The following is a 27754-nucleotide window of genomic DNA, read 5'->3' as shown; positions in this document are numbered from 1 at the left end:
CTTTTCGTTTGACACAAAGGCATTTTTCGTTTCCATACGTAAAAAATGCAGCAATTCGGAAAAATACAAGGCGCAAATGTGTAGTGTGTAGAAAACATAATAGAAGAAGTGCGACACATTACAAATGCATGAAATATGATATAGGATTATATACTTATCCATGTTACGAATTGTATCACACCTTACTAGATATAGATTAGATATATTGTTGAAAAAGCTTAATGTTAATGTTAAATTTGTAGTATATACACTAAAAATTGAATGCAGAATACAAAGAAACAAATAATATTATTTTAATGTAGTGGAATTCTGTGTTTTGATTATTTGAACATACTTTCTCAGAAATGCACGCCTAACGAAAAGTTTTACCGTTCTCGGTGTAAATCGTGACTGATTTCCTACCCTATGGTACGGCTGGTGCGTCTCAAAGTCTGCCGCAGTCAAAGGGTCAGAGAGTATATTAAAATTACTGCGTCATTTTAGTGATTCATTATCGTGTGAAAGATTTTCTTCTCTTCTCTAAGAAAATATGATAAAGAATTCCTCTTTTTGAGACAACTAAGTTCAATTATCGCTGTTATCTGTCTTGGATAGAGAAGTATGAACTTTTTCATAGAACGTAATTCCTTACAATGAAATAGACTTGTGTGGCATGGAACTACAGCGAATATACTTCATTTGTGGAACTAAATAGGTTCTTGTATATGCTAAGGTGGAACACCTTCAGCGCTTGGTCGCTGAGGGCAGCACTAATCTGGTAACGATCGGAACCATGAGCGTGAGCACTTTCATTCCTTTTCTGCTGATACTGTTAATAGAATGATAGAATGATAGAATGCGCTACTGTGAATCTGCATGCACATAATCATGTGTATACATATGTACATATATGTTAGTTTGAACAGGTTTGAATAGAATGATATTTTTGTTACTAGATTAATGCATAAAGATAAATACATGTAATACAAAATTGATCAATCAGTAGATACAGAATTATGTATTGATATAAAATTTGCATTAATCGGATTAAATCTTGTTTTCAATTGGATTAATTCATTTTATATAAACTATAAATATATAGTCATTATTCTCGTTAGTTATTACAGCTACTTTTTTCGTTAAATAGGAATAGGTTTTAATCGAATGGTTATCCAATGTACAATAAATAAACAAATACAGATGATTGGAAATTGCTGCTTTGATACATTTTTAAGCCTTTTTTTTACCACGTGACCACATGATATGTATTTTGATGTAATATGGCGCCTTTAATTGTCACAGTGTAATAAAATTTCTAAAAGGATGTAAAATTATTTTAAATGTTAAGCTTGAAACTTAACACAGAATGCCAGTTGATATAAATCGATTAACGGAAGGTTGGCTAGAATTGGAAAGTGACCCAGGTATAAAATAATAGCCTCAAGAGTATGTTATTTTAATAACTATTATCATTAAATTATCTGTATGTATTATTAAAATACAGTTTGTTCTGACATAATGTACTATATATCTTATAATATGAATATAAAAATGTATGTACATTATATAACAAAATGTTAGTTGAGACAATTTGGTTTTATTTTGATACATTTATATGCCGTCGCTGTATTTATATCGTATTTTAGCTTTATTGTAGTCAATGGAAAAACATTTCTGTTCTTCTATGACATTTAAGTTATAGTATATTTAAAAGATTTACATTGATATGTATTTTATATTATTAGGTTTATTTACATTGCTATTGGAGGATTTTGGAGTGAAAGGTGTACAAGTAGAAGAAATATATGATCTACAAAAATCGTTGGAAGGTCCAGTGTATGGTTTTATATTCCTATTTCGTTGGATAGAAGAAAGGAGGTCCAGACGTAAAGTCGTAGAACAAGATGAAAGTTTTGTGAAAGATGAAGAAATTGTTAATAATATATTTTTTGCACAACAGGTGCTATAATTTTTATACAAATACTTTATATGCAATACTACATATAGTATTTACATGCAAGAATCTGTCTTTGAGTAACCTATCGTTTTATAGGTTGTGCCCAACAGTTGTGCAACACATGCACTACTCTCTGTATTACTTAATTGTCCAAATATTCATTTGGGCACAACTTTATCCAGGTTAAAGATGCATACATCTGGTATGTGTCCAGAAAATAAAGGATGGGCAATTGGTAACACACCTGAATTGGCTTGTGCTCATAATTCTCACGCAATGCCACAAGCCAAAAGACGGCAGGATAAAAATACTGGAGTCTCGACTGGTAGGTTTACTGGAGAAGCTTTTCATTTTGTCAGTTATGTACCAATTAATGGTAGATTATTTGAACTGGATGGTTTAAAACCATACCCTATGGATCACGGTCCATGGAAAGAACACGAAGAGTGGACTGAACAATTTAGAAGAGTAATTACCGATCGTTTGGGAATGGCAACAGGAGAACAATTGCAAGATATAAGATTTAATTTAATGGCTGTTGTTCCTGATAGAAGACTTGCTATTTCACATAAATTAACTATGTTGAAAACTAATAGACAGATAGTACTAGAGGCATTGCAACAACTTGTTAAACTAAGTCATCAAGATGGGACAGAGAAAAATTCGAATGATACCGAGAAATCGGATAAGTCATACGAGAAAAAGAACAAACCTGAAGAGGAAAATGGCTTGTCTAATAAATCAGAGATCGATGAACCTTCATCAGCACCAGCTATTACGGTCGAAAGAAGCAGTGATTCCACTATAGATACCGAAGAACCAGCTTCAAGCATAACTTCCGGAAAGACTGAATCAAAGTAGGCAAAAACTAAACTAGATAACGTTCATATTTACGAAGTACTTTATTTTTCAAGCAAAATTATAATGTAATATTAACGTAAACGTTTCAGTGGTATGGAGAAAGTGGTAATGTGTGCATTGGATTACGCTACACCTCTCAGAATCCAAACTTCACCAGCACACAGCTCGTCCAGTACTGATACATCTTCCGAGATTGGATCCGCATTTAATTCTCCAACGCAAGGTAAGTAAAAGGATATTCCTATTTTATGTTGTCGTACAGAGACTTTTTATTGTACAAACTTTCTTAGTTTGACAAAATATTAAGTCATTTGGACATGTCATTCTTATAGATTTGATTTGTGAATTATCTGAAGCAGAATAACAAATATAGTAATGTGATTCAGACGTGATATCTTTTGTTTTTCCGTGTTCAGTACATATATTTTTATCTGGTACATTTATTTTAATTGTATTATCTGTACTTCCAGTTGAATTTGTACTTCCCTTATTTTTATTTTCTACACATTTATTATAACTTTCTGTATCGCATGTTCTTGCATATGCATTAAATGCCGTGAACAAAGGACATGAATATTCTATTACAGAAGCCATTTCAGGTTCACATACATAATACTTGGCGCAGTTAGTAATATTTGGCATTCGAATATTTTTTATACATGGAATAAACCGAACATATTGTTGATCCAATTGATAAGCCAATGATTTGTATCTTTCAATGGTCAAATATTGCTTGTTCCCCAAATTATCGGTAATTAGGATTATAGTGTTTTCATTCTTCACGTTATCAAATACCGACGAATCTTTCGCATTTAATACTGTATCATCAACATTATTTTTTAAAGTTGTGCTGCTTTCAGTTGTGTTATGCAATTTCATACCAGTTATAATAGTATTTTGTAAATTATTGTTTTGCTGAATATAGTTTTGTACAAGATAATTGTTTAATGGTAGGCTTGTAACAAGTCTAGAAGGTGTAGATGATGATGATGTAGATGATGCCAAAAGTTCCAGGGGAATAGTAATTTCTTTGTAAAGTAACAGATGACGTATTAATTGATTCAACATTGAATAGTATTTCTTATCGTCTTGTGTTTGTAAACGACCATTCTTCTCTTTATCATTAATTTCGGAAGCATTGCCCACGTTTGATTCGTGTTCCATTATTTCTGCAAATTCAATCAAAGGATATGGAGTCACCGTTTCTTGATCAGAATAATCAGGGATGCTATCAGTAGTATATGACGAGTCAATAAGTTCAGAAAGATTCCATGGATCTTCTGTTAATCCAACATAACTCGTTTCGTTTGGATTGATCAATTCAGGAATATCGTATCTGTTTGTTATAACAGACGATTCTGTCGATAATGTGTCGCATTCCCAAGAATCGCCAGGAAGAACACACATTCTTAAGTACGGCTGGAATATCTAACGATAGAAAAATGTTACAAATTTCTGAAAATCGTATGCACGTTCCTGTTAACTATATTGACGCAACGATGATCTTACCAAGCCCTCGGTACATTTACTGGGCACCCAAACGTAACCGCCACTAGGCAAATTTACGCAATTGTAAAATACGGTGCAACTAGTGGAATGTGGTTTCTTCGATTCTGGACACTTCGATGACTCGATCACGATTAGAATAGAGTAGAAAATAAAAGCTATCAGCTTCATTTCGTTGTGCTGTTGCGCGTGCTGTTGTATAGCAGACTAAAATTCTTTTAGTTCGGTAGGTGGTATTATTTGACTTTCGCACATTCCCCCGTATTTCGTCTCCTTTGACACCTTCGAGGTACCGTTGTTCGACCTATCCTTCCTGAACGTTTCCATACCGTTTATCGTTATACGATCGCAATTAGGAAAAATGTTATAACAGCATCGCTTTCATGTAATAAGACTGAAACAGCTACTTCTTTAAATAAGGTGAATAAATTAGTTTATTTATTATATATAAAGCTTCGATTTATAGCATGGGGATGGAATTCTGGTCAGAGCAGTCCAACGTCGACGAAAGATTTCAAAAAGTTTGTCGTAATTAGAGTATCCGGGGATGAAAAGAACGAGGCAGGTTTAAGTACGTATATAGAGCCTACTGTTTCATTATGTGTTGTTAGTGTGGTGTCTTCTTATACTGTATGGTAACAATACATGAAATCTATATCCGTAAGTAGGTCGTTCTCTTGGGAACATTAATATAAATGGAAAAAGATTAGTTTCCGACAGCGGGCACTTACATAAGAAGGTCTGCTTGTCTGGAGAAGTTAGAATACCTCATGCCAGAGTAAAGACTAGTAACGGAGACACCGTCACCGAAGAAAAGAAGGTTGAAAAGATCGATCCGAAATTATGTACGAAATATCCGGAGTTGTTCGAACCGCATACGTTCGCACCCAAAGATCTTCTAGCATTGTTGAAGAATTTAGAACACGAAATTAGTATTTGTGAGACCAGCTTGAAAGACGAAAACGATAAGAGGAACAAGTACAAGGTAAATACGCTTTAAAACGTCTATCTATGTTTTGGTTAAAATTTAAAACACGAGATAATATAAGAGTAATTTGTTCTTTGTTTTAGATTGACGATTGTCGTAGAACACACAACTACGACGAATTTATCTGTACTTTCCTTTCGATGCTTGCTCAACAAGGCAAATTAGCGGAATTGGTCCAACAACACTTGACTTTAAAGAAACACACTTCCGTATCAGTGAATAGGGTTCATAGGTAAGGAACTTTATTACGATTTCGATTAACGCGACAGATTGTTTAATACAGGGATTATTTATAGATCTTCAAAGAAGACCGACACTCGCCCAAACTCATCACGTAGACGTCGAGGTAGAACTAAGTGTAAAAAACGAAAATAATCTTGGTAATTGAATCGAAATGGTAATAATGGAGCCGTTATCCCACCTATCGAATCGTCAATAAATTGTTGCAACGACACAATTTCAAAACGACAACAAGCATGTAAAAAGATTATACCATTGTTGAAGAAAAATAGAGATTGTGTTTCACTCTTCGTAATACTTACGCAGCATCAAAAGCGCCGAACTATCAGTACTTCTTTTACTTTCTTACACAGATATTCTTTAGATAATGGTAGAGATCGACAGCAGTGTTGATTATAATTCTACTTTTTCCATTTGGACTTGAATCTTTGTCACGATTGGCAGTTGTACTTTAGAACTGCACAAATTAACTTTATGATATATTTTTTATATTTTTTTTCATATTAATGCGTGATTTCTACTGTCACACTATGTTAATAGATACTATGAACCTATTGCGTACTCTTTGCAGTGTGTATTAGTAATCTTTATCTATGCATCTATTATGTTTCATAAGAAATATATGGTTTCTTAGATACGAACACTGTTCTTTATTTTCTGTCATGTATTATGTTTTCTTTAAATCGCTATTTTAATAAGAGGATTAGGGGGCGATGGCAAAGGAAGTTGTCACAAATATTGTCAAAAACATTGAAAATATTTATTTCGGTATTCATATACAAGTACACTACACGCTGTGGATATGTCACTTAGATCTAAATACTTATATCTCCGTACAGCCGGAGAAAGAAGGATCAAAATTCGACTTGGAATCATGTTTAATCGTAGACAACGGCCAACCGAGTCTCTAAGTCGCTTTACCATACTGTAAACTGCATAGGAACTGTATTCGAAACGTCCTCAAAGAAGCTATTTCAAGAGTGCAAATATATAAGGGGAGACACGATGGTTCAGAAATGTTGTGAGTTAGAAGTTCCTTCTCCGGCCGATGTTCGTTAACGCCTTCGATATTCGCGCCATAGTTTCATCGGCACGAGTAGCGTGCTTTTTGGCAAAAGAAGAAAAGAAAGAAAGAAAGGTGCAATTATGTACAAATATCGATTCATGGTCGCTGTGTTCGAAGGTAATGTTTTCTCGTGGGCAAGTAATCGTGAGATAAAAGATTATTTGGAATTTGCGAGTAAAAACTTTGCGACGATCACCACATACGCACGGTTCGTGTGGCATTCTCTCTGTGACCACAAACGTGACCACGAATAAACACAATCGTTATTTACAAAGTACACGGATACCTGATTTTTTCCAAACACCGACTTCTTTCACTCTCTCTCTCTCTCTCTCTCTTTCTCTCTCTCTCTCTCTCTCTCTCTCTCTCTCAATAAACGTGCTTTTAACCTCGAGCTGTTAAAAAATCTACAATTTTAATGCGGGCTGCGGGATAGAACATACAGCTTCGTTATTATAGGCACTCGTGGTATGTTACATTAAATCAACTGCGAAACGATGCACATCGTGTGCGACTATCGAGTCGTTGGGTCTGAGTGTTCTATATTTACCTCGATAACGAATTAAGAAAAAAAGAGAAAAGAAGAGAAAGAAATTATATTTACATTGATACGTTATAAATGAGCACATTTTTCCGACGATTGATGAAAGAAATATTAAAGGTTCTTACACAACTCGTCTCACTACTCGACTCCCTTTTACTCTGAGCAAAACTGTGAAACGTTTGAGCGGCGGCAGCAAAAAGGAAAAACTAATTCATCGAGTATCGTTGTCGGCGATCGTTCGCAGAAAATTATCAACAATAATAATACAAACATGCCGTATAAAATATAGAAAATTCACGCGAGGAAGATAAAAAATACAAACGAGTGAAAAGAGAGAAAGTAGGGTAAAGGGGAGCATAGAAGCATGAGGAAGAATACAGATACGAGATCCTTCCGCGAATTACGCCGATTACGATTAATACAGTCTTGTGATGTGTCTTAGAAAACCTTAAGAAACACGCATACGCCGCAGACCTATAACACGTCCGATCTGCTCAGAGATGTGTTCAAATATGATCGAGCTATCGTAATTTTGAGCCTCCAGTCCGTGATCATTTCTCCGACATCATAAACGTCACAGAAAGTAGCGCGATCGCCGCAACCAAATAGTAAATAAGTAACACGCTGTATTGTTTATTCGTGTCAAAACTTGAAGCGATAATTTTTGTTTTCCATGACATAGACGGAACCACGTAAAAATAGTATTTTCGACAGAGAAATACCAGAAATTATGTATCATGTTCTTAATTTATATTCTTTATATTCTTAATGCTACATTTATCTTTCTCCGCTCGAAATACCAATTTTTCACCTGGCTCCGTATAAGCGGACGACGATTCGTGATAAGTAAAGGTACGTTTTTCCTAAAAATGTAGTAGCTTCAGATTAACGTTTCGTGGCTTATCATACTGACGTACAGCTGGTGGCGTCAACGAACGAGTAGATCGAACGATTCGACAATAATCTTCCTCTCTTTATCTTTAATAAATAGTAACAGAAACATCGGGACAACGAATCGGTTGCCATCGTCGAGGCACTCTATCGCTTTGATTTTCATTGTCGTTCGAATCGTAACGACGAACGACGCGTTCGATCGACGCTTCCGGCGTTCGCCAGAAATTTCGAAAAGAAAAGTTCCTCCGATTAGCGCGCGTTCTCTGCAGCTTCCTCTTTTTTCCGGCGGACACGATTTCTTCGGTGCGGTGATAGATCAAATAAAGAATCGTGTTACGCTCTTTCTTTATGTATAACACCAAAGCGTTGCGCGCATACGTACAGATGCGCGCGTGCAGACACACACAGAGACCATTCGTCTTATGCTCTCACGATATCGAAAAATACGTTAATTTGAAGAAAAAAAATATATGTATATATCATATGTATATGTATATATGTATATTCCTTGCATATGTGCACTATGTATACATTACGTAACACCTATAGGCTCACTTAATACTTTGAATACCGCGTGATTCCCGGTACATGATAAATCCCGCGGTCCATCGTTCCTTCGATTAGGGGAAAAAAGAAAAAAAAAAAGAAAAAAATGATAAGGAAAAAAGACTCGTAAAACAACCAGTTGGCGTCTTGTTTTCTGCTCGACTTTCGCTTGTCGTGCAAATTGCTTTTAACGATTGCACGAAGCACCAGCGAATAGAAAACAAATCTGGAACGTACACACGCACTCCTGCTCGTTTATACGTACATATATACATATGTGGTCACGTTAATCGCTAATAACGAATGTATATTTATAACAAAAAAGAAGAGGAAGAAGGAAGAAGAAGAAGAAGAATACAGGAGATGATTTTAGACAAGATGCAAAAAAAAAAGAAAAAAATAAAGAAAACGTTGACGCGATCGATAAAAGGATGAAGGTTCTCTGCTATGTACTGGAAAAGCGATCGATGTTTTCGAGGCGCAATTGACTCGCACGGGATGGGAATTGGCGTTATTTGCGGATCGACCGGCAAGGTTGAATTTCAAGGAGAAGACATTAAGCAACGTGTTGGTGCGAGATTTGAACGAGGACGACAGAAGAATCGTCAGACAGACAAATAAACCTGGAATCGAAGCCACACGTTCGAACACCAATAAACACTTTGCTTTCCTCCTAGAAATTTGCCACGGATTCGGGCCAATGTTGCGCCGCGCAAACATGGGTCGACGCGAACACGACGAACGGTTTTTGGGAAAGAGAAGAGATCGTGAATCGATAATACAAGGATGTTATTGCTTTGCTCGATAACGATGCAGGGGAGTGGAGGCTTAAATCGTTAAGGATAACTGGCGGTAGTGAGATAGCCGGTTGCGCGACCAATTTATTAATCGGGAAATAAATTCGTATTTTTCACGGAAAGAAGTTCGATTCTCGTCAATCGGAAGATTTTCGAAGTCGTTCGTTAATAATTTTACATTTTATCACGAGATACGTATACGTAACGTAATAGGAAATTTTATTCAGCAACGATAAATACAAACGAATCTGAAGGTCTTCGTATTAACGAGATCGTTTCTCTGCCGTCAAGGATATGATACGAATCGAATATCGAGTCTCCGAGTTATTCGAATCGTTGCTCGAGTTTAGCGCACAGTAGCAAATAAAACGGTCGGCTCGATTAGCCGTTGCACTTTTCGAATCAGCAAATGAACTTGCTAATGACAACAATGATAATAATAATAATTAAACGAAAGTATTCTAAGAAAGTCTTACAATATAAATTACTTATAGTCTAGGACGTCGCATCTTTCTTATCATCTAACTCATCGTTACGATACCGCGGGACATTGGAGGGAGTCCCATTTTGGCAAACGGGGCAACTCGAAAGCATAGAAGCGCACCCGACAACAATTGATTCGACTGATCATCGCATACCACCGACTAAAATCCAATGATTCTCGACTGCCGAATAAAACAGCTATATCGTCCTTTTTATACGCTTCGTCTAGTCGATCTGTGATCGTTATCTGATCGATAAAAAACGGCATGCGATTTGTTTCACGCGATATTGGTCGATACCGAAGTACATGCGAATGCAAAGCCGGTAGTGGTTGTTCTAAGAATGTACACTTCTCTACATTCCTTACCAACCTTCTCTGTCGTCCTTTACTCGTTGTTCAATCTACGACGAAAGAACGAGATCAAGCGACGATCGTCCGATCGCTATTCCCTTCTACCAACTAACAACAATCGCTACACTCGTTGGAGCGTTCGTGCGCGTGTAATCAGCGATCAAGGAGTACTTTCTATTTCTTGTCTTCCCCGTGTTCGATGCGATATGAGGAATTGCCGTCGTGTTGATCACCGTCGCACTTAACCTGGTACAGTTCGAGGAGCAACGCGTTGGACAGTTGGCTCGCTCGCTGCGAAAAAAGACACCAAGAGGATACGACGATCTCTTTCACGGCCCATTGACTGTAGCGTTTGCGGGTAACGCGTGTCCCGTGACCAGACTGCTCTCCGTCGGCTTGCCGATACGGAGTATCGACTGAAGGGAGGCAACTTCGGAGGCGAGACGGTCCAGCCTCGATTTCACTTCCCTCTCGCTCTCAGGAACGGTAGACACGCTGGGGCCGGTCCATTCGGCGCCCAAGGAAATGCCCGAGTCACGCTCGTCGCTGGAACCTTCGTTGTCCCATGGTGGTGATGCTCTTGGTCCTGGTTCTTGTTTGATACCCTGAAGCGCGAGCAACGCGCTGGCCGCGTCCTTGTCGCCGATACGCGATTTGTGCCTCAGCTTGTGAGGTAGACTGTTGTTAGCCGCTGGATTCTGCGAGCTGACTACCAATTGCGGACCTTCGTCACCGCTGCCGGATGATAATTCAAACGGCGATTGAGCGCGTCGACCACGAGATAGGTTTAGAGCGCTGGTCGTGTCGAGGTGCATCGCCGGATGAGGATAAGGATATTGAAAACTTTCCGTCTCAGGGTACGAGGTCGTTTCGGGAACGTACAGCTGCGCGGGTGACCTGGGCGATCGTGCACCACTGACCGGTTGATGGATCACCGAAGTATGCACAGGACTTGGTGTTCTTGCGTAGAGGAGAGCCGCCGAGGCTGGCAGTTTCGCCCTTTTGACGATGGGCGGGTCAGCGGGTAGAGCCGCGAGCACGTGTTCCGTGCTGATCACAGACTCACCGCATATACCGAACTTATCCCTGATCGCCTCGAGTTGCGCCTTCAGGATGTGGTTTTCCTTGCTCAGCTCCATGACTCGTTGTTCGAGTACCATGTCGTTGAAACGCCTTTTCTCTCGGGACCGTTTGGCTGCCTCGTTGTTGCGTCTCCTGCGGTCCCAGTAGCTGTCGTCCTTCTTGTTGTCCGGAATGAACTCCCGTTGCTTGCGCTGAGAAAATAGCTCTTTTCTGATGTCGAAGTTCGGAGGGAAATTTTCTGGGTGTGTCACCTGTTGGGCGTCGTGGTGGTGGTGCGGCGGCTGCTGCTGCTGCTGCGTCTGTTGCTGCTGCGGCTGATGATGGTGATGATGTTGCGGAGGTTGCTGCTGCGGCGGCGGTGGTTGGTGCTGCGGTTGATGCTGGTGTTGCTGTTGCTGTTGCAGAGTCAATGGAGCACCGTGGTGCGCCGGATGCGTCAACGGAGGCAACGGTCCATGGGCGTCGTGTCCACCGTGAACACCGTGACCGGCGTGCGCCATTGTGTGGGTGGCCGGCATATTGCTGTTCAAACACGCGGTCTCACCATTGATAGGCGATCCACTCTGGCGGGCGACAATCTCTGCCACCATAATTTGTCTTCTTAGTACATCTGCGAAGGAAAAACAAGTTGCAAATTAGATAAGACAGGTCGGTATAGAGACGATGCGTTTGCAACAATGTGAATACACAGTTTGGCGTCGAACGCGTGCGAACTAATCTGGCAGAATTAATAAGATCGTATATTACGTCGGTGGTTAAAGTGTCAGATAGCGAAGAGAACGATTCCCGAGTCAACACACGGGACGAGTTTATTAACGGCGGTGATGTAGCGCTGCGTGCCAAACGATCGCGATGACGAAAAGCGCAGCTTAGTGACAAGGCAACCTAGTCACGTAAGACACAAATAGATCAGAATGCGAGTATATTTACATTTAACAATTGTTTGTTTGCCGTGATTCAGCGTTTCTCGTATTCGACGTTCGTCACTCGTAAATACTAGAAAAATAGTAAATACGTTGTAACAGTGTTGTTCGAACGCGATGTTCGCCTCTTTCGAACGCAAGGTCCTTCCAGCTTTTCAGTGAAACGTTTATTAATCCAAAGTGACGCAAATCCGTGGTGTAGCGAACGCATTTGCGATCCTAGCCACGTACGAAATGTAGTCCTTGTGCGGTACTGTCACGCAACAGTCGAGTGACGGACATTACGAAAGAAGGTCGCGCGATACGGAATCAGGAAGAAGAAAAACAATGTCGAGAGATTTCTACAGATAGCTGACCTCCTATGCCGTCACTTTTTGTCGTGATCGTTGATTACACACGGTGTTTCAGATTACGATCCATACCGATCGTACACGGCCTGCCTTTCCGGATTCGAATCGCAGAGACTTCACAATTCGATCGACCGCGATTCGCGATGTGACTCAATGTGATCATTCCTTTCCCGTGACATAGCGCGTAATAATTGTAACAGACTGCATGTTAGAATTGTAATCAAACTGCTGGTTAATTCGATGACGCACGAATCTATGAAAATCGATCGTCATATTTGAAACAACTCGAAACACCGCTTCGATGATAATTGCAATTTCTTGGAACGATTGTTCATTCATCTAGCTAATCACCTGCATCACGCGCCCGGGGAACGGACGTAACTTATCCTTATTTAGGCTAATTAGTATAGCGAACAATTTGAATAAAGCATAATTAACTGGAAACTTTACTGTAATACCGTACTGTTGACAAAGTTAACCTAATACAAAGCAAATGCGTTATACATATGTATACTGCAGCTCGTTACAGTATTTCTTATCTACGAAAGCAAATACTAGAGAAAAATTCCGGTGGTGAGAGAACGGTTGCCAAGTAGCATAGTCACGCGCCGTTAAGTGTACGTTTAAGGTGCATACTCTGTATACATCAAGAAACCATTTGTATTCCGTGAGCGTGCATCGAAGATCATTGCCTTAACGCCGTGTTTGTACGGTGAGCGCGTTAAATCGTTTGTATAGCGATTCCCGATGCCAGCAGCGTGCAGCAGATACGCCGCTTATTTTGGGCCCTCGAGGACCCTCGTATTGTTGAGCAGGCGTGGGTGTGGCGACAGGAGATCATGCTCAACAACAGGGAGAGTATCTCCTCTCGTAAAGTTCCGTGACCGTTATACGAGAGAGTACGGAGCGGACAAAGGTGAAGAATTCCGAGAGATCGAGGGACGTGCACGTACTGCCAACAATACCGGTCCGGGCAACGCCGAGCACAAGTCGCAAAATAGCCTTGGGTAAGGTCGGGCTATTCCCCAAGGTCGAAGATGTCAATGAACCCGCCGCCGTTGCCAGTCGACCAATAGAAATTTGTCGCCCCCTTTTTCGAAATTAGTTTTCAACTATTAAAACGAAACGATCGCGTTTGTCGGTGGCATAGCGATTCGATCTTAGTCAAACGATTTGTTATTTCGCGCACGTAATGTGCAATCGGTATTTGTATTTTGATTTTATTCATACATTTTATTTCCTATTTTAATGGCGCGCTTGAATTTTCTAGGCTCGAAAGAAATTCGAATGTAATTTATCTTTAATCACTTCTAAGATATGATACGTAGGAAAATATTTGACGCGACGATACGCGAGACCCCTTCGGTCGCGCCATTGTCGCGACGAATGGCGAAGTTCGCGCAATGTTTACGATACTAGAACGCTCGAGATGTAACGATGACATACGCTTGAGCTTCGCCCCGGGCATGCGGCACAATTATGTAAGCGCTCGCGCGATCATTTCCGCAGATCGGTCATCATGTGCTCGAGTATTACGCGACCGATTCTCATAACGTGTTAATTGGACGCGATAAATGTCGGAAAACGATAACATTTGATTTAATAACTTGGTGTAATCTATCGGGAGGAAAATAAAACTGTCTTCCGCGATAATGCATGACCTACGAACAGCGATCGAGTCTATTCAATTATCGAACTTTTATAGCCACCTATTTATACAGTGACCTACATACAACTCGGAGCAATTAAAAATAATTTGTTTTTGGGATGATCGAATGTTATTTTCGTGTCGTGCCTATCGTTGGAAAACGTGTGAGTATTAATCCGAGTGACAGTTATGTAAGGAAGCACGTGTGGCTGTGCGATACTTGCCACGTGCCATCGGCCGTTTACGGGTTGCATCGTGGAAATACTTATTTACCCAACCTTCGGTATTTATACTACGAAAACGATGTTTGGCTTTTACAACTACGTAAATATGCGCCTGCGTGCTTTGGTTAAACGGAAATATGTCTCCTTCCTTGAACGATTATGTCTTACGAGAACACGCATCAATGTCATTGCATGAGAAAGTAAGGTTACATTTTATTTCCTCTACGAATTTCGTTTTGAATATTTACATTCGAATATAAGTTTAAATATTTGTGTTTGGAATTAACGAATTAGTTTATTTTCAAAAGAAACAAACGATTTGAAATCTCCCGCTCGGAGCGTTCCATGTAACGCGCAGCTACGGCAGCGCACGTATCTTTCGATAATCGAAATTTCAAGATCGGGATACGCGGGGAAATTTCGATAATCGAAGACGCGTCATTTCTAACAGCGAGCGTACCATAGTGACTTTCCGATGAAAACATTCGAAGAAAAACATTCTGTACTCGAATAATTGTTCGAGACGTTTATATTTCGTGTACGGGAAACGCCTCGAGTGAAATTTAGTTTATGGTGTGTGTGTGTTTATTGTGTGGAGAAGGAATAAACCAGCATACACTTCCTCTGGCGCTGTCTTCTGTCAAGCATGACTATAAATAGATAGGTATCATCGTGCTTTTTTCAATTATTCACGTTTCCACCGTTTTTTAAGCTTTTTTACAATTTCCATCCATCAACTAGAAGAATTTCTTTCCCTTCATACTTCGTGTCTTAACGCGTAATATGATTATTATAAGCGCCATAGCTCTCGCGAAACAATTTAAGGCAAAACGGTAGATCTCTTTAGCCATTTTCTGAAAATACTAGGGTCATTGTATCGGTATAGACATATTTATTCTATCGCGTAATTAATCTTTTAAGAGGCTTTTATTAATACTCCGTATTGGTTTAACCCTAATGGGAAACAGAATACGCGTCTCGAGCAGATTAGGGTATCGAACTCGTGATGCAACGGGAGGAAGCGAGATGGCATGTTCGTACGCTTAGAAAAGAGTAAGAGGAACTGAAACGGTAAGCTTGTGAATTAACTGTTGAAGCACGCGGCAGACAGTTACGTAAGGGTCTCGTTGCATCGTGTACGCGTGCGTTTCCTCTATCCACGTGCTATACGCGCTTGTTAGAAGTGAATGTCAGCCGCTTATATCGTGGAAGCCCCTCACTATCCCGGTAAATATGTCAACGTATACGTGGATCTCTTCTAATCACGTACTTCTGGCCGAGAAACGTGCCTTCGTGACCTCGCACAGACGCAATTTTACAATCTGTCATGCGTCCTTCCATCTATCGATTATGTATCTTCTGCCTTAAGTTACCTCCGTGCGGACAGCGTCACGGTCAGTTAGAGACTGCACCACTCGACGCTTCTGGGTAACAGGCGACCAATATCGACGTTTCATCATGCAGGAAATTACAATTTTTGCGTTACCATCTGTGCACGATCTTTTATCGTTCCTCGCTAGAAGGCAGTGACAAGGATTTAAAAGGAAGACGCGTAGAGACCTCGATACGCTATAGTGGTCGCGTATAAGTCGGTCGTCTATGGTTCGCGCGTATCACGTTACATTTTCACATCGGCAACTTTGTAGTTCAACTTCGTTCCACTTAAACCTGCCGTTCTCAGAATTCTTATTTATGCCTATGTAATGATTTTCTTATTATTGTCGGAGTTCTTGTTACCGAATGCTCCTCCGCAGTATAATTCCCTGAATGTGAATATTTTCCAAAAACTCAATTTTCTCGTTAATTCATAACAGGATATACGTGCTGTGATATGATATTATTTCCTACTGTATTGAGATACTAATAACAAGTAGATATTATTCGTAGAAACGAGGAACAGGAAATGATACCCGAAAAATTAGTAATCGTTTATTCGACCACAGATTAGATAATTAGACTTCGGTAGAGAATATGCATTCTTCTAGGAACAATGACGACCAACTCTTAACACAGAATAGGATAGCTGCTAGCAAATAGCTCTCATGCTATATACTCAAATCGACTATTTTTAATAAGAATATTCAAAAGTACGATATTCTTATCAAGTTCAGGATCTATCGCTTGATTTCCATTCACAATTAATGAATCAATATACGAATATAAGTATATTATATAAACAAGGGGATTCAAAACGATAGGGTATCTAAATGGGCATTTAATTTTCGTTGCAACGCCAAGAGGTGTATAACCGAGACACGAAGCCCGCTGGAAATTGAGCAATCACCTGGAATTTCACTCGCGAAGTTACGTATACGCGAGCTCGCGTGACTCACATCGTCGCAGCTAGTTCTATCGATTCGACGATTTTTGTTAGAATAGAAAACATCGCCCACATAAAATTTCTGTCGTGACGAAATGCACGTAGACGCGGTGCACGCCAACTTAAGCGTTCTTCCTACCGATATACACACAATTTCCTGAAGCGATTACAAATAGCTTCCATTGAATCACCGAATTTTCCGTCTACGTAACACGAGTCCACAGAACGCGTTATTTCGGTGTTTCGAAACCGAGTACACATGAACTTCCGTCTTGCGTATCTTTTTAATTTCGCTTAATTCCGCCGCATGACCGACCGACTATGTTCTGTAACGAAAGTCTCTCCATAACCATATAAAACCGAATTTACACTGTTTCGCACGAAAGCAGCATTGATCCGCCGTGTTGCCCAAAGCGAAACACTGTAAATTGGCCTTAACTTAACATAGGTACTTAATTTTGATTCATTACAGGCGAGGAAGGAAATTTCTTCTCCGTTTGGATTAACAGTAATCGACGACTATCTCTGCTTTGCCTCTGGATATATACATACTTCGAGGAACCGAATCACTCGGCTCGGATATACGACACGTTCTCGGTGAGTCATATTTAGCCATTACATGTTTCTTTATGTGTATATTAGCGTGCACTAACGGGAGCCCGAGGAGCTGGCGTACGCGTGACGTGACGCGGTCCTGTGTATGGAAATACAAGCGAACGCGCACGCACGTGCGCGCACATACCAGGAACGTAGCACGGAGGGACGAGGTTGTCGCCCCTTTCTCGTGAAACTGGAAAATTTATCGGGAGTAACGAACACGCGCGGCACGCTGCCCGCCCTAAAACTTTACGGCCCCTCGTAAACGCTGGCGAACGATTCGTTAGAGCTAGAGCTAGAGGATAATAGAGGGGGAGACTTGTGTTCCGAACGTGAAATTATTGAACGGCTGTAGAATCGCGATTGGGATAATTTTGCAACGTTAACGATCGCGAGAACACAAATTCCCTCGAACGAACGATAAAAATGGGAAAAGTCGCGCGCCTTGCTGGTTACACGGTAATTATAAACGCGAGAACGCGAACGTAACGAAACTCGTACATATTCGGTTGCGCAAACGTCTTATAACGCTATGGTCGTATCGACGGACGCTAGGATTGTGTGGGTAGCTTTCGTTCTATGTTCGGGGTCAATATTTCTCCATGGAGATAATAATAGCGAACCCTTGGCGCGCGTTACGCACACACGAAATAATTACGTAGTATTGGGCAAGCGTTGGAATTGATCCGACCGGCGTGAGTCGCGTTAAACGCTATTGCCCCTTCCCGCAGCCCACGTTTCCCGGTAATCGTGTTTCCTCAGAACAGTAGTAACATTTCCGTGACGCTCCAGAACGACAAAATTGCTCCGTTATAGACAACGTGAACGTGTCTTTCGCATGTATCAAATGTCCTAATAATCTATCGTATACAGTATAGCCACGAACATGCGATAGGACTGGAACTGTCGTAACCAGTAAAAATTCTCGAGTCTATTCGAGCGATGTACAATCCAGGCGATGCAGCGCAACTAACGAACCACGCGACATAAGCGATGCACACGTGTTGCGCGTGTTGCGCGAATCACGTTTCACCTTCTGCTTAAAAGCGTTGGTGAACACGCGTGAATCACTCGTGTGCTGCACAGCAAAAATTACACGCTGAATTCACGGCTCGATTCTTGAATTATGAATCGTAATTGGATCGATCTGCGTATGTCACGTGCATCGATCGACTTGTACCGGTCTGTTGCGCGATGTGATACTAGCCCAGTAACTAGTGACGTAATTTAAACGAACACACTACACGACAAGTATACATATACGTACAGACAAACACTGATGCATGTACGATTCGTATACGCGGCTTTTTACGAGAATATGTTACGAACGGGGGAAAGGATTTCTGTTGTGAATTCGATTCGATCTCAAAAGCAATTCGACTCGATGGAAAATTCATAAATATTGTACAACGCGCGCTGTTTGTCGCAACGCTATTAATAACTCGCAATGACTTGGTCAACCGACCGCGGTTGCGATGAATGATCTTACGACGCAGTTGTATAATTTCCTGTTTATCTTTTTCTTGATTTGCGGATATTTGATTTTTGATCGATGAACATAAAATGGATATATAAGACAACAGCGCGTCGTGTTTTACTAGTCATTGAGGATTATCGAGTTCCACACTCGGTACTATTCGACCGCTGCGTTGATAACGCTATAAATAGAGAGGAATAGAGCGCGGTTGGGAAGATAATATCGTTAAATGTTTTATCAATTAGTTGTTTGCATTCTTCCACGAGGAAAACACGAGAACGATCTTGTCCGGTACGTTCTCGTCGATTTCGGAACAAAATTCTTGTGGAATGGATACAGGCGACTTATCTTGGCCTATCTTCTGGTCACAACGGAGAAGCCGGTTACTCGGCAATCACGAGTATCTGACTAATTCTTCTGAAGTGGAGGAAAGATTATGCGCGTTGGAGACACGGGTTTCGCCGTCACGCGTATCTACACGTGTAGAATCGTCACAGTAGTTACGCAATGGTGCCAAGCGGCGCACGTGGTCGTCGAACATCAGTTTCGTCTTCCAGCAAATATAAGCTGTTGATGGCTTGCTTCGTCGCATATGAGAAAATTCGATTGCACTCTTCTCGATGGAAATATTTCTGGCCATCCTTTCAGTTTCCCATTGTTTTCACCGGATATACGTGTACATCGAGTTCGTTGTTTTCCTGCCGTTTCGTTGGTTGCGTAGCGCGGAAATTTTCTTCTCGTTGACAGAAGAAAACATAAGAGGAAGAAACTGATCCAATTTGATCACGTTTAAATGGCGCTAGTATACTCGGTTTCGTTAATAATCTCGTATATACAGTCAAATTGTAAATTGCGAATGACGAGGGACGAATCCGTTGACCCGATGCCAACTAGCAACGCTATTTGTTTTTCTTCTGACAGCAGCTTTTCAGGGAACGCGGCGTACGACTGCAATGAACGGACATGAACGATCGTCCTGACTCTTCGTAGAAATTTATTCGTGCGATATTTCACGAATGTATCGTACGGCGGATCTAACGCGAAAATATGATTCGGCGTTGATCCGTCATCTGATCGAGCCGATGATCGATAACACAAAAGTCACGGTTATACGATTGTGCAAGAGAAAATTCAAACTCGAATTTACAATTCGAAAGTTTTTGTTTTTCTGAGATTTACGTAGAGATGTGAGAAACACGGTTATCGTTCTTCGAGGAACCTCGAGGCACGCATTGTTACCGCGCGACCGCGTCCTTTTCTTCTGGTTGCTCCAAATCGTCTCGACTCGGCCACATGACGCACAGTTACGTAACGACCAACCAAAGCACGTTGTTTTCCGTACCGCAGTGGCGATGCGCGTAACGTACCGATTGTAAGACGCCCTCCTTCTCACTTTTCTTCGTTCGTAAATTCTCTATCCGTTTGGATTTTCAAGTTCCCTCGGTAGCCCGTCACAACCTTGTTTCTCGCTCTTTTATCAGCGTCTTAAGGACACGACCGTTATCTGTCCCATTACCCTGAAACTGGACACGCTAGTTATCAAATTCCTCGTGTTCAACGACGTGTCGATCGCCGCGTTTCTCGTATGTCGTTCCTTCCACCGCTCCTTCTACCGAGAGGAGTCTCTCTAACGTAATGATAACGTAATAGATATAGTCGATTTACAGTTGTAGACACGTTCCATACCACGTACCACGTATCCACGGCATCGTTACGTAATATTCGAGCGTAGGCCTGTTTCAAATCCCTTCATTCAATCGGTCTTCGCTTATCGACCAAGAATCTGCTGGAGTAGATAACACCGGAAGTCTTCGGACGATCGTATAAAGGCGCTAGTAGGAACTAGAAGTTGGTCTCGGCCGATACTTATGTCATCGATTATCATATGCTAGACGGTTGTCGTTATTCGCTTGAAAATGATGGTCGAGCGATATCGTCGAAGGTTACAAGAAATTTGTTTTCGCGAGACACTTTTAGCGGTTAAAAAGGTCGTATAGGTTCGCGGTATTTAAATAAGAAACACAGAGGAGAACGACGATACGGAGGAGAAGAGCGAGCGTTCCAAAAATGCGGGGATAGAAACGCGCGCGGGCCTGAAATAGTTCTCGGAGTACGTCGAACTTTAAGTACAGTACATAAAGGCACGTGCACAATGCCAGCCACTCGATACGGCTCGGCTGTGCGTGTTACGATTGCGGTCAGCGCTCACGTAACAGCCGACCGTTGATACCGTTATCGGACCGACACAGGCATTTCGAACCGGTCTCCGATTTCGTTTCCCGCTTATTATGCAATTGGTCCGCGATAACGCGACCGCCAACTGAAAAACGAAAAAAGGCAACACGCGACACGCATTGGCACTCTTTTTTGCCTCTCTTTGTTCTTTCTTCTGTCTTCTGCTCCTTCGTGTTTTCATCATTGTTCACGCCCCGATACGTTACTCCGCGTATCCTGTTCGATTTTCGAGCACTTCGTTGAGTACAGTTAAACGAAACGGTTACACGCGTGTAAGTGTCTCACGCGTAACACATTTCGGGAAAAAATTGCACATGCTACGTATGTATGATCCTGTAATCTAAAGGCGAATAGTAGGTTAGTATACGCAACGTGATTTTACAGAAGTCTGAGAAATTATACGATAATTAGATAAACGAGCAACGAACTGAAAGTTAGCGCGCAGACGTTGATCGATTCGATAAGTCAGCTCATTTATTTCTGAATAGAGTTTGCTTCGAATTTATGAAATAATCATGCAGCGGGAATCGGGTTTCCTTGTTCGTGAAATTATATTCACTAGATGAAATCATCCAATTGTCCTATTATTTCCTAGACGTTCTATATGTACAATCGATCTAACGCGTATTATTTCACTGTTGATTCTACTTTGCTTTTGACGATACGGTTAATCTTGAATCTCAGCATTGCGGCTATTTTCGTCAGTGATAATTCCGTGGCCCTTTCCAAGCAAGCACGCACGACGATAATTTTCCTCGTTATCTGGACGCGTACAAACAATAGGGAAATCAGTGATGTCGATAAAAACAAGCGCGACAACAAACAGACAAAGTACAAAGAGTAATTACTCCATGTCATTGTATCGTAATTGTTTGGCTTATCTGAATTTTTGCACGTTCCACGTGAGCATCGTCGGTTGATCGCGTTTCTCGTCCGGCGACACGTGACCTGAGGTAACGTGTTGCCCGTCCGCGAATACGTTTTCTCTACCGAACGGCGCGTGCGGTTACGTAACGAACACGTGGAATGGATACCAATGACGAATAGACGACGTTCGTTAGTATACGTTCCGTGTACTAAGTTCCTTGGATCATCGACGATGTATTTTATGGATGCATCCCGATCAAACTGGACGGGAAAGCACGCGATAGGAGAGCGGCCGAGTGGGCGTTTCGACTGATAAACAATGCGAGACCGGCTTAAGAAATAACACGCGGTGTGTGATGCAACTGGCCGCGGCGGTGCATAGTATAGAAATGCTCGCGCAATTCGCGCGCGCCGCTTCTAGCCTAGTGCGCGGCTTCTCTCTCTCTATCGTTGCTGTTCTCTCTACGGTTGTGCTCTCCCGCCACGTGACTCCTACACGTGCACGCCGTGTTATGCTAGACCATTCACCTTCGTTGCATAACAGAAACGCGAAAAGGTCATCGGGAACAACGGAGCCTGATATTTCCTAATATGATTGATAAATCGCGAGCTCGATCACGCCAATCGGTCAATTAGGCTCGATCACAAGCATCTCGACGATCTTGCTGTTCCTTTTTAGAAATCGGCCAACGCGTTTCCGACTATTCATAATTACGCGAAACGTATAGTATCTACGAACGTGATACAGCGAGATCGTAGAATCAGTGGCCGAAGTAGGGAGCCTAAAGAGGTATATAGCGAGTAAAAGATCGATTCTAAACGTCGAAATAAAAACGAAGATTAATATGTAAAAACGCCGGTCGGAGCTTATTACTTTGAGTTACAAGAAGAAAGAGTTTTGCATATCAATCGACGCCGGTCCCTCGATGACTTAATTTATAACTTCTTTCTATTTTGGTCGCGTATTAAAGAATTTTATGGGCGAACCAAGGAAATCGTATAGAAATAAAATTATCATTATCCGCTCATTCAATCCGATATAAAACTCAGAAACAGTTATCATAGTGCACACGTTATGAAAATTTCTTTCGAACTCGATGTGATCGATGAACGTCCGATGACGCAATGCACAATCCGCAATATCTGAGACGGCCGCTATTTAACACACGCACGCACGAGCACAAGAGTATAGATGTAATATATCAAACTCTACACGTATCTACACCAAAGAAACCGTATCGAGAAGGAAATACATACATACTTCTTGACGATTCGTAGCTGGCTATGCATACCGTGGTACTGCGTTCGCGCACCTCTATGCACGCGAATATAATACCTCCGCGTCATGCATTTCCGCGAACGGTAGATACCGCTAATCCGGATTGATGTGACACCAAACAATCTAGATCGACCGTTTGAGATAACGAACCATACACAATGCGAATCCGCTAAGCCCCTGCTGACTGACTTTGTCGATATCATTCGATATTTCACCATTGCGATATGCTTTGGATATTTGATGCAGCACAAAGCATAACCTTGGACGACGAATCGTGAATCCACGTATACCTATGAATGATAATTAGCCCTGGATTCCGCACGATTGCGTCACCTTGCAACGTGATTCGCGATAAATGAATTCGAAGGATCGAAACAATAGCGGATAGATAAATTATTAATAAAAAAGTTTGCCGACGATGATACGATTATTCATAACGCAAGTATGCGTAATAAGGTGCAACGTACACTTTTGAGTATTTTTAATTTCTAATGGATAATCGTGCGATCGGTTGCAACAAAGTTGCAGTTCGTACGTGTTTAAACATATGTTCGCGCATTAGAAATCAAATATACGTTGTAATTTCTATTTTCGGATAATCTCTACTTATCGATACTCTTCGCGATAACATTGACAATCTGCATTGTCGATATTCACCGATAACGGTGCAGCGTCAAATTTCGAATCCTTTTAGCCGTACGATCTACGGAATAACTTGGAAGACCTTCAAACAGGAAACTTTCGACGGTCGAACAGGAATTTTAGTTGCCACCACTGTCATCCCTTGCCGCGATGCTCGCGACCGGTTTTAAACTGCTCGCGTTTGACCGAGCAGAAATCAGCCAGCGTATCTTGGTATCGTACATACACGTGCGTGCCCTTCGCTCCAAGTCCATGAAGCTCGTCGCCTTGTTGCACACACGCTTTACGCTACGACGAGGTTGAGAGTTTTGCAAATTAGGCCGTGGCCCACTTCGGCTGCGATAGAGAGAAGGTGGCGGCGCGGCGGTAGTAGCAAGAGAAGAGTAGTGGGATCGATCGTGGATGGGGGGATATACAGAGCGCAAAACACGATCGAGAATGGGGGCTGGTTGAACAGTTCCCGTTTCGAACGAGGATCCTGATCGGTCGAATGCTCTTCGAAGCGACAACGACCCCTTTGGAAATCACTAGAAATCTACAAAACTATTCCAACTTTGTTCGTTTTAGCTTTCCGACATTTTCCTAAATTACTTCTCTTTTTTTTATTGGTTCGGCTAGTAGCGATATCCATATTTTCAATTCCACGTATTAGAGTTAGGATATTTTCACGGCGAATACGTCCCGTCGAATATTCGTTTGGGAAAATTCGTTGGGAAACCAGCGACAATACCGTCCGGTTGTACGTTATATTCTCCGTGTTGAGGAGAGATAAGGATCAAAGTCCTCCTCGCTTCGTCACGAATGACGCAACGACCGCTGCCGCGTTGCTCACGCGTTGCACGAGACTTTCGTAAGCGCAGCCTTTCCTCGCTTCACTCGCCGCTTGTTGCCTCGTCCATCGAAACGTCCTAATCCGTCACGATGCTCGATCGTAAAATAATTCCATACTCCCTTGTCCATCGTTTCAAAACAACCGTGCAATGCTTTTCTTCTATTTTCTTATTCGCGTCGAATACAACGATCAATGTTCAAGGAGCGAGCTAATGATTCAGGCGTTGATAATGCGATAAGATAGGCGAAGCCGATTGGAACGAAAACAATGAGTGCACGAGTTTATTGCGCCCGCGAAATGCAGTCAGACATTGCGTCAACCGAATTACTTTTGAAGGTCAGAGTCTCCGAGCATTCAGGGTCGTTTGGCAAATATCACAGGCTCGGATCGATAATCGTGATTGTCGATCGATTCACCGAGCCTACGTTTAGCCGATTTCATCGATTTGAAAAACACCCGTCTGTCACGTACGCGTCGAAAGTTCACTTTCGATATAGCAGAAATAACGAGGATTTATCATTGGTAATTATTCGGAGGGCAATTTTGTTTCTCGAAATTGGGAATCGGTTGCACTCGATCGAAGCACGTATTCGCGATAGTTATTTCCGACGGGTTTAGTACAAAGTCCTGGCGCGTGACAAGTTGCCAGCAGATAACGTTCTATTCTACAAATTATTACAAGGCCGCCTCGGGCGTAATCATAAGTATTCGCTTCCGTTTCGGGAAAAACAACGGATTCGTGATGTCGATTTGATCTGATCGCACCTGTGTTCTTTCGAAGCATCGTTGTCGAACGAAACGGGCAAAAGGACGCACGATCGGACAGGAAAAATCGGCGTAGAGTTCGTAACATATGTCGTTTGGAGTACTCACCAATTTTGAAAGATTCTGACGGGCACGATCGAACGACAGTACAGCGATCCACTTTGCCTCCTCTAGATCGATGAAAACAGACGGTGCGCTGCACTCGTCGATTGGCAAACGGTCGAACGTGTAAAGTTTATCCGCGAAACACCGAGATAGTCACTGGCTGAGCGTAAAGTATCCCGTTCGTCGAACCAACGTAACGAGAACCACCGTCATAATAACGTCTGCTATCGCGGCTTGCGATCGAACCGTTTTCTCTCTTCCACGGGTAAATCCAAGCGAATCCCTCGAGAGTGGACGGTAATCGTGTCGTATATTTATATCACACAAAACGGAGATGCAGAGTACTAAAAAAAATACGGAGAGAACCAAAATGTGTTCGTAGCGTGTCTACGATCGATGTGGCAAAATCCAGTATATCGTTTAATCTCCTTGTCCTTCGCCGATGGAAAGGAGAAACAAAGGCACACGTCGAAAAACTAACGAGAGCACTGATCGTGTTTTCGCGTGAAAGCGTGAATGTACGTAGATCTCGGACAAAGGACGCGAAACCAATGGACCGATCTTGCTTGGCGGTGAACACGATGAACTTGAACTGTTGGCGAGCAGGTGACAAGGAGCTACGTGTTAGTGTCAGCCCCTTACTAATCGTCCAATTACTTGAGACGAGATAGCACAATGCGTCTTGCGCGCAGAAACACACGTCCGATCGCTACGGTGTCGGCCTGCAAACTGACTACACGCTGCGTGAGACTCGCGACTCGCGACTGCCGTCTTGGCCCCAATGTCGTCTGGCTTCGAGTTTGATGCGAGAAGGCTGACGCGGTCACGTGTGTCGGTGTGTACGTGATCGTGTCTACCGGCGTTGCGCTTCGACCGTGGTAGTGACGAGGTTTTTGGTGGGGGGGAGCACAGGTCCACCCGCCGGGGGAAGTTTATGCCTGGTTTATGCTCGGTTTATGTGCACTCCCCACTACCGGCCGGTCCGCACACAGTGCCAGGCGGTTCTGCGTCAGAGTGCCGCGACCATTCCCCTCCGCGCCGTATCGTGCTCACCCCCACTCGATGCGCTGGTAGGTGCACCGCGTCAGATCTTTTGGCCGCGTCGGCACCGAGACCACGCAGCGTTTGCCGTACGACGTACGCGCGATTAGATTGCGTCGCGCGGCGACACTGTGCGCTTCGCCAGCGATGCTCCATTCTCAACGTCGTAATACGTCTTTACCTCTTTCGATTCTCTTTTTACTTGCGCTTCTTACGAAATATTTGAAAGTTCAAAGTACACATCCACGTAACCCAGGGTTCGATATTATAGCTTCTTTCGTTGTTACACTCTTGCCGTAAAAACATCATTGTTTGTTTCTATTTCGCTTGCAATAAGTCGAATAAGTTGGAGCAAGTCTTGGAACCTCGCGACGTTAGACAAGAAAAAGTTTGTTTCGATAGGATTACAAGATACGATAGATAGAGCGGATTAGAGCGTGGTTTCGACCCATGAAAAACAAAGAGTCAGACCGGGCCGGGCCGAGTCGAGCGAGCGCCACTTGGACGAGTCTGTTGCAAGGACCCTCCACCTCTTGCTCCACCTCCGTCCTCTATAAACCGAATGCCAGACAACGAGGGCATCAGCCCCCATGAATCACCGCCGGTCACCTTCACTTTTTATGCAAGTTTGTTCTCACCCGGCCTCGCCGGTTGAACGAATCCTCGTGCCTCTTGACGCAGGATCGATACGGAAATTCGCGTTGCAACGTAATCACGGTTCCAGGCTCGTTTGTCTGGAAATTAACCGAGACGAAGACGGTAAATATTGATCTCGCTCGCGTTTCACCTATCTTTACATCGTTCGAAATATTCTTTCTCTATAACTCCGTCATCTTGTGGGGTGTATATATATATGTATATATATACATATTTTCAATATTATTGTATGCGTTATATCGCCATGAAAACAGGCATGCACAGGCGATAAATCACGCGGTATATGTTGATCGCGTCGCTTTTCTGCCGCGATTCGACAGTGTCTGATTTGCATAGATCGCTTATATGCATAATGATCGTGCGAGCGCGCGCTTATGGCGGGCGAATTTGGAATTTCAAGGACACGTCGGGACGTGCACTGCCTCGATATCTGGCGCGCGTGCTCCTCGCCGCTGCAGTTTCCTTCTGTACGCTGCAACGCGCGGTTTTTCTCACC

At 42.3% G+C, this 27754-nt stretch overlaps 3 protein-coding genes across 8 annotated transcripts; 1 reads left to right on the top strand and 2 right to left on the bottom strand.

Moving 5' to 3' along the window:
• Window positions 1-1130: 1130 nt before the first annotated feature.
• Window positions 1131-6964, top strand: LOC122572445 (ubiquitin carboxyl-terminal hydrolase calypso). 2 transcript variants are annotated; one of them, XM_043737399.1, is made up of 8 exons: window positions 1131-1403; window positions 1725-1939; window positions 2033-2793; window positions 2887-3020; window positions 4770-4874; window positions 4969-5288; window positions 5375-5523; window positions 5588-6964. In XM_043737399.1, the coding sequence occupies exons 1-8, from the start codon at window positions 1346-1348 to the stop codon at window positions 5664-5666; spliced, it is 1821 nt and encodes a 606-aa protein (XP_043593334.1). In that variant the 5' UTR covers window positions 1131-1345; the 3' UTR covers window positions 5667-6964. The 2 variants fall into 2 exon arrangements, with proteins under 2 accessions (XP_043593334.1, XP_043593335.1); XM_043737400.1 differs by having other exon boundaries at window positions 1137-1403; window positions 4972-5288.
• Window positions 3027-4748, bottom strand: LOC122572447. Its single transcript, XM_043737402.1, has 2 exons — window positions 4307-4748; window positions 3027-4225 (listed from the first exon to the last, which is right to left on the bottom strand). Exons 1-2 carry the CDS (start codon window positions 4472-4474, stop codon window positions 3044-3046), a joined length of 1350 nt encoding a protein of 449 aa, XP_043593337.1. The 5' UTR covers window positions 4475-4748; the 3' UTR covers window positions 3027-3043.
• On the bottom strand, window positions 6268-26372 carry LOC122572448 (velvet complex subunit B-like). Of its 5 annotated transcripts, XM_043737407.1 has the most exons (3): window positions 25564-26372; window positions 11548-11906; window positions 6268-11487 (listed from the first exon to the last, which is right to left on the bottom strand). In XM_043737407.1, the coding sequence occupies exons 2-3, from the start codon at window positions 11884-11886 to the stop codon at window positions 10543-10545; spliced, it is 1284 nt and encodes a 427-aa protein (XP_043593342.1). In that variant the 5' UTR covers window positions 11887-11906; window positions 25564-26372; the 3' UTR covers window positions 6268-10542. The 5 variants fall into 5 exon arrangements, with proteins under 5 accessions (XP_043593342.1, XP_043593338.1, XP_043593340.1 ...); XM_043737403.1 differs by having other exon boundaries at window positions 6268-11906; window positions 25564-26371; XM_043737405.1 differs by lacking the exon at window positions 25564-26372 and adding an exon at window positions 23199-23219 and having other exon boundaries at window positions 6268-11906.
• Window positions 26373-27754: the final 1382 nt, after the last annotated feature.

Source organism: Bombus pyrosoma, linkage group LG11 (genome assembly GCF_014825855.1).
Source record: "Bombus pyrosoma isolate SC7728 linkage group LG11, ASM1482585v1, whole genome shotgun sequence".
NCBI lineage: Eukaryota > Metazoa > Arthropoda > Insecta > Hymenoptera > Apidae > Bombus > Bombus pyrosoma.
The sequence above is the reverse complement of the archived record's forward strand: the minus strand, read 5'-3'. Positions and strand labels throughout refer to the sequence as shown.

Coding starts and splice junctions, on each gene's coding strand:
- LOC122572445 (XM_043737399.1), top strand. CDS start 1,346: ATGCCAGTTGATATAAATCGATTAACGGAAGGTTGGCTAGAATTGGAA. Junction 5,289..5,374: donor ATAAGAGGAACAAGTACAAG/GTAAATACGCTT, acceptor TCTTTGTTTTAG/ATTGACGATTGTCGTAGAAC. Junction 5,524..5,587: donor TCAGTGAATAGGGTTCATAG/GTAAGGAACTTT, acceptor GATTATTTATAG/ATCTTCAAAGAAGACCGACA.
- LOC122572447 (XM_043737402.1), bottom strand. CDS start 4,474: ATGAAGCTGATAGCTTTTATTTTCTACTCTATTCTAATCGTGATCGAG. Junction 4,226..4,306: donor GTAAATGTACCGAGGGCTTG/GTAAGATCATCG, acceptor TTCTATCGTTAG/ATATTCCAGCCGTACTTAAG.
- LOC122572448 (XM_043737403.1), bottom strand. CDS start 11,886: ATGGTGGCAGAGATTGTCGCCCGCCAGAGTGGATCGCCTATCAATGGT.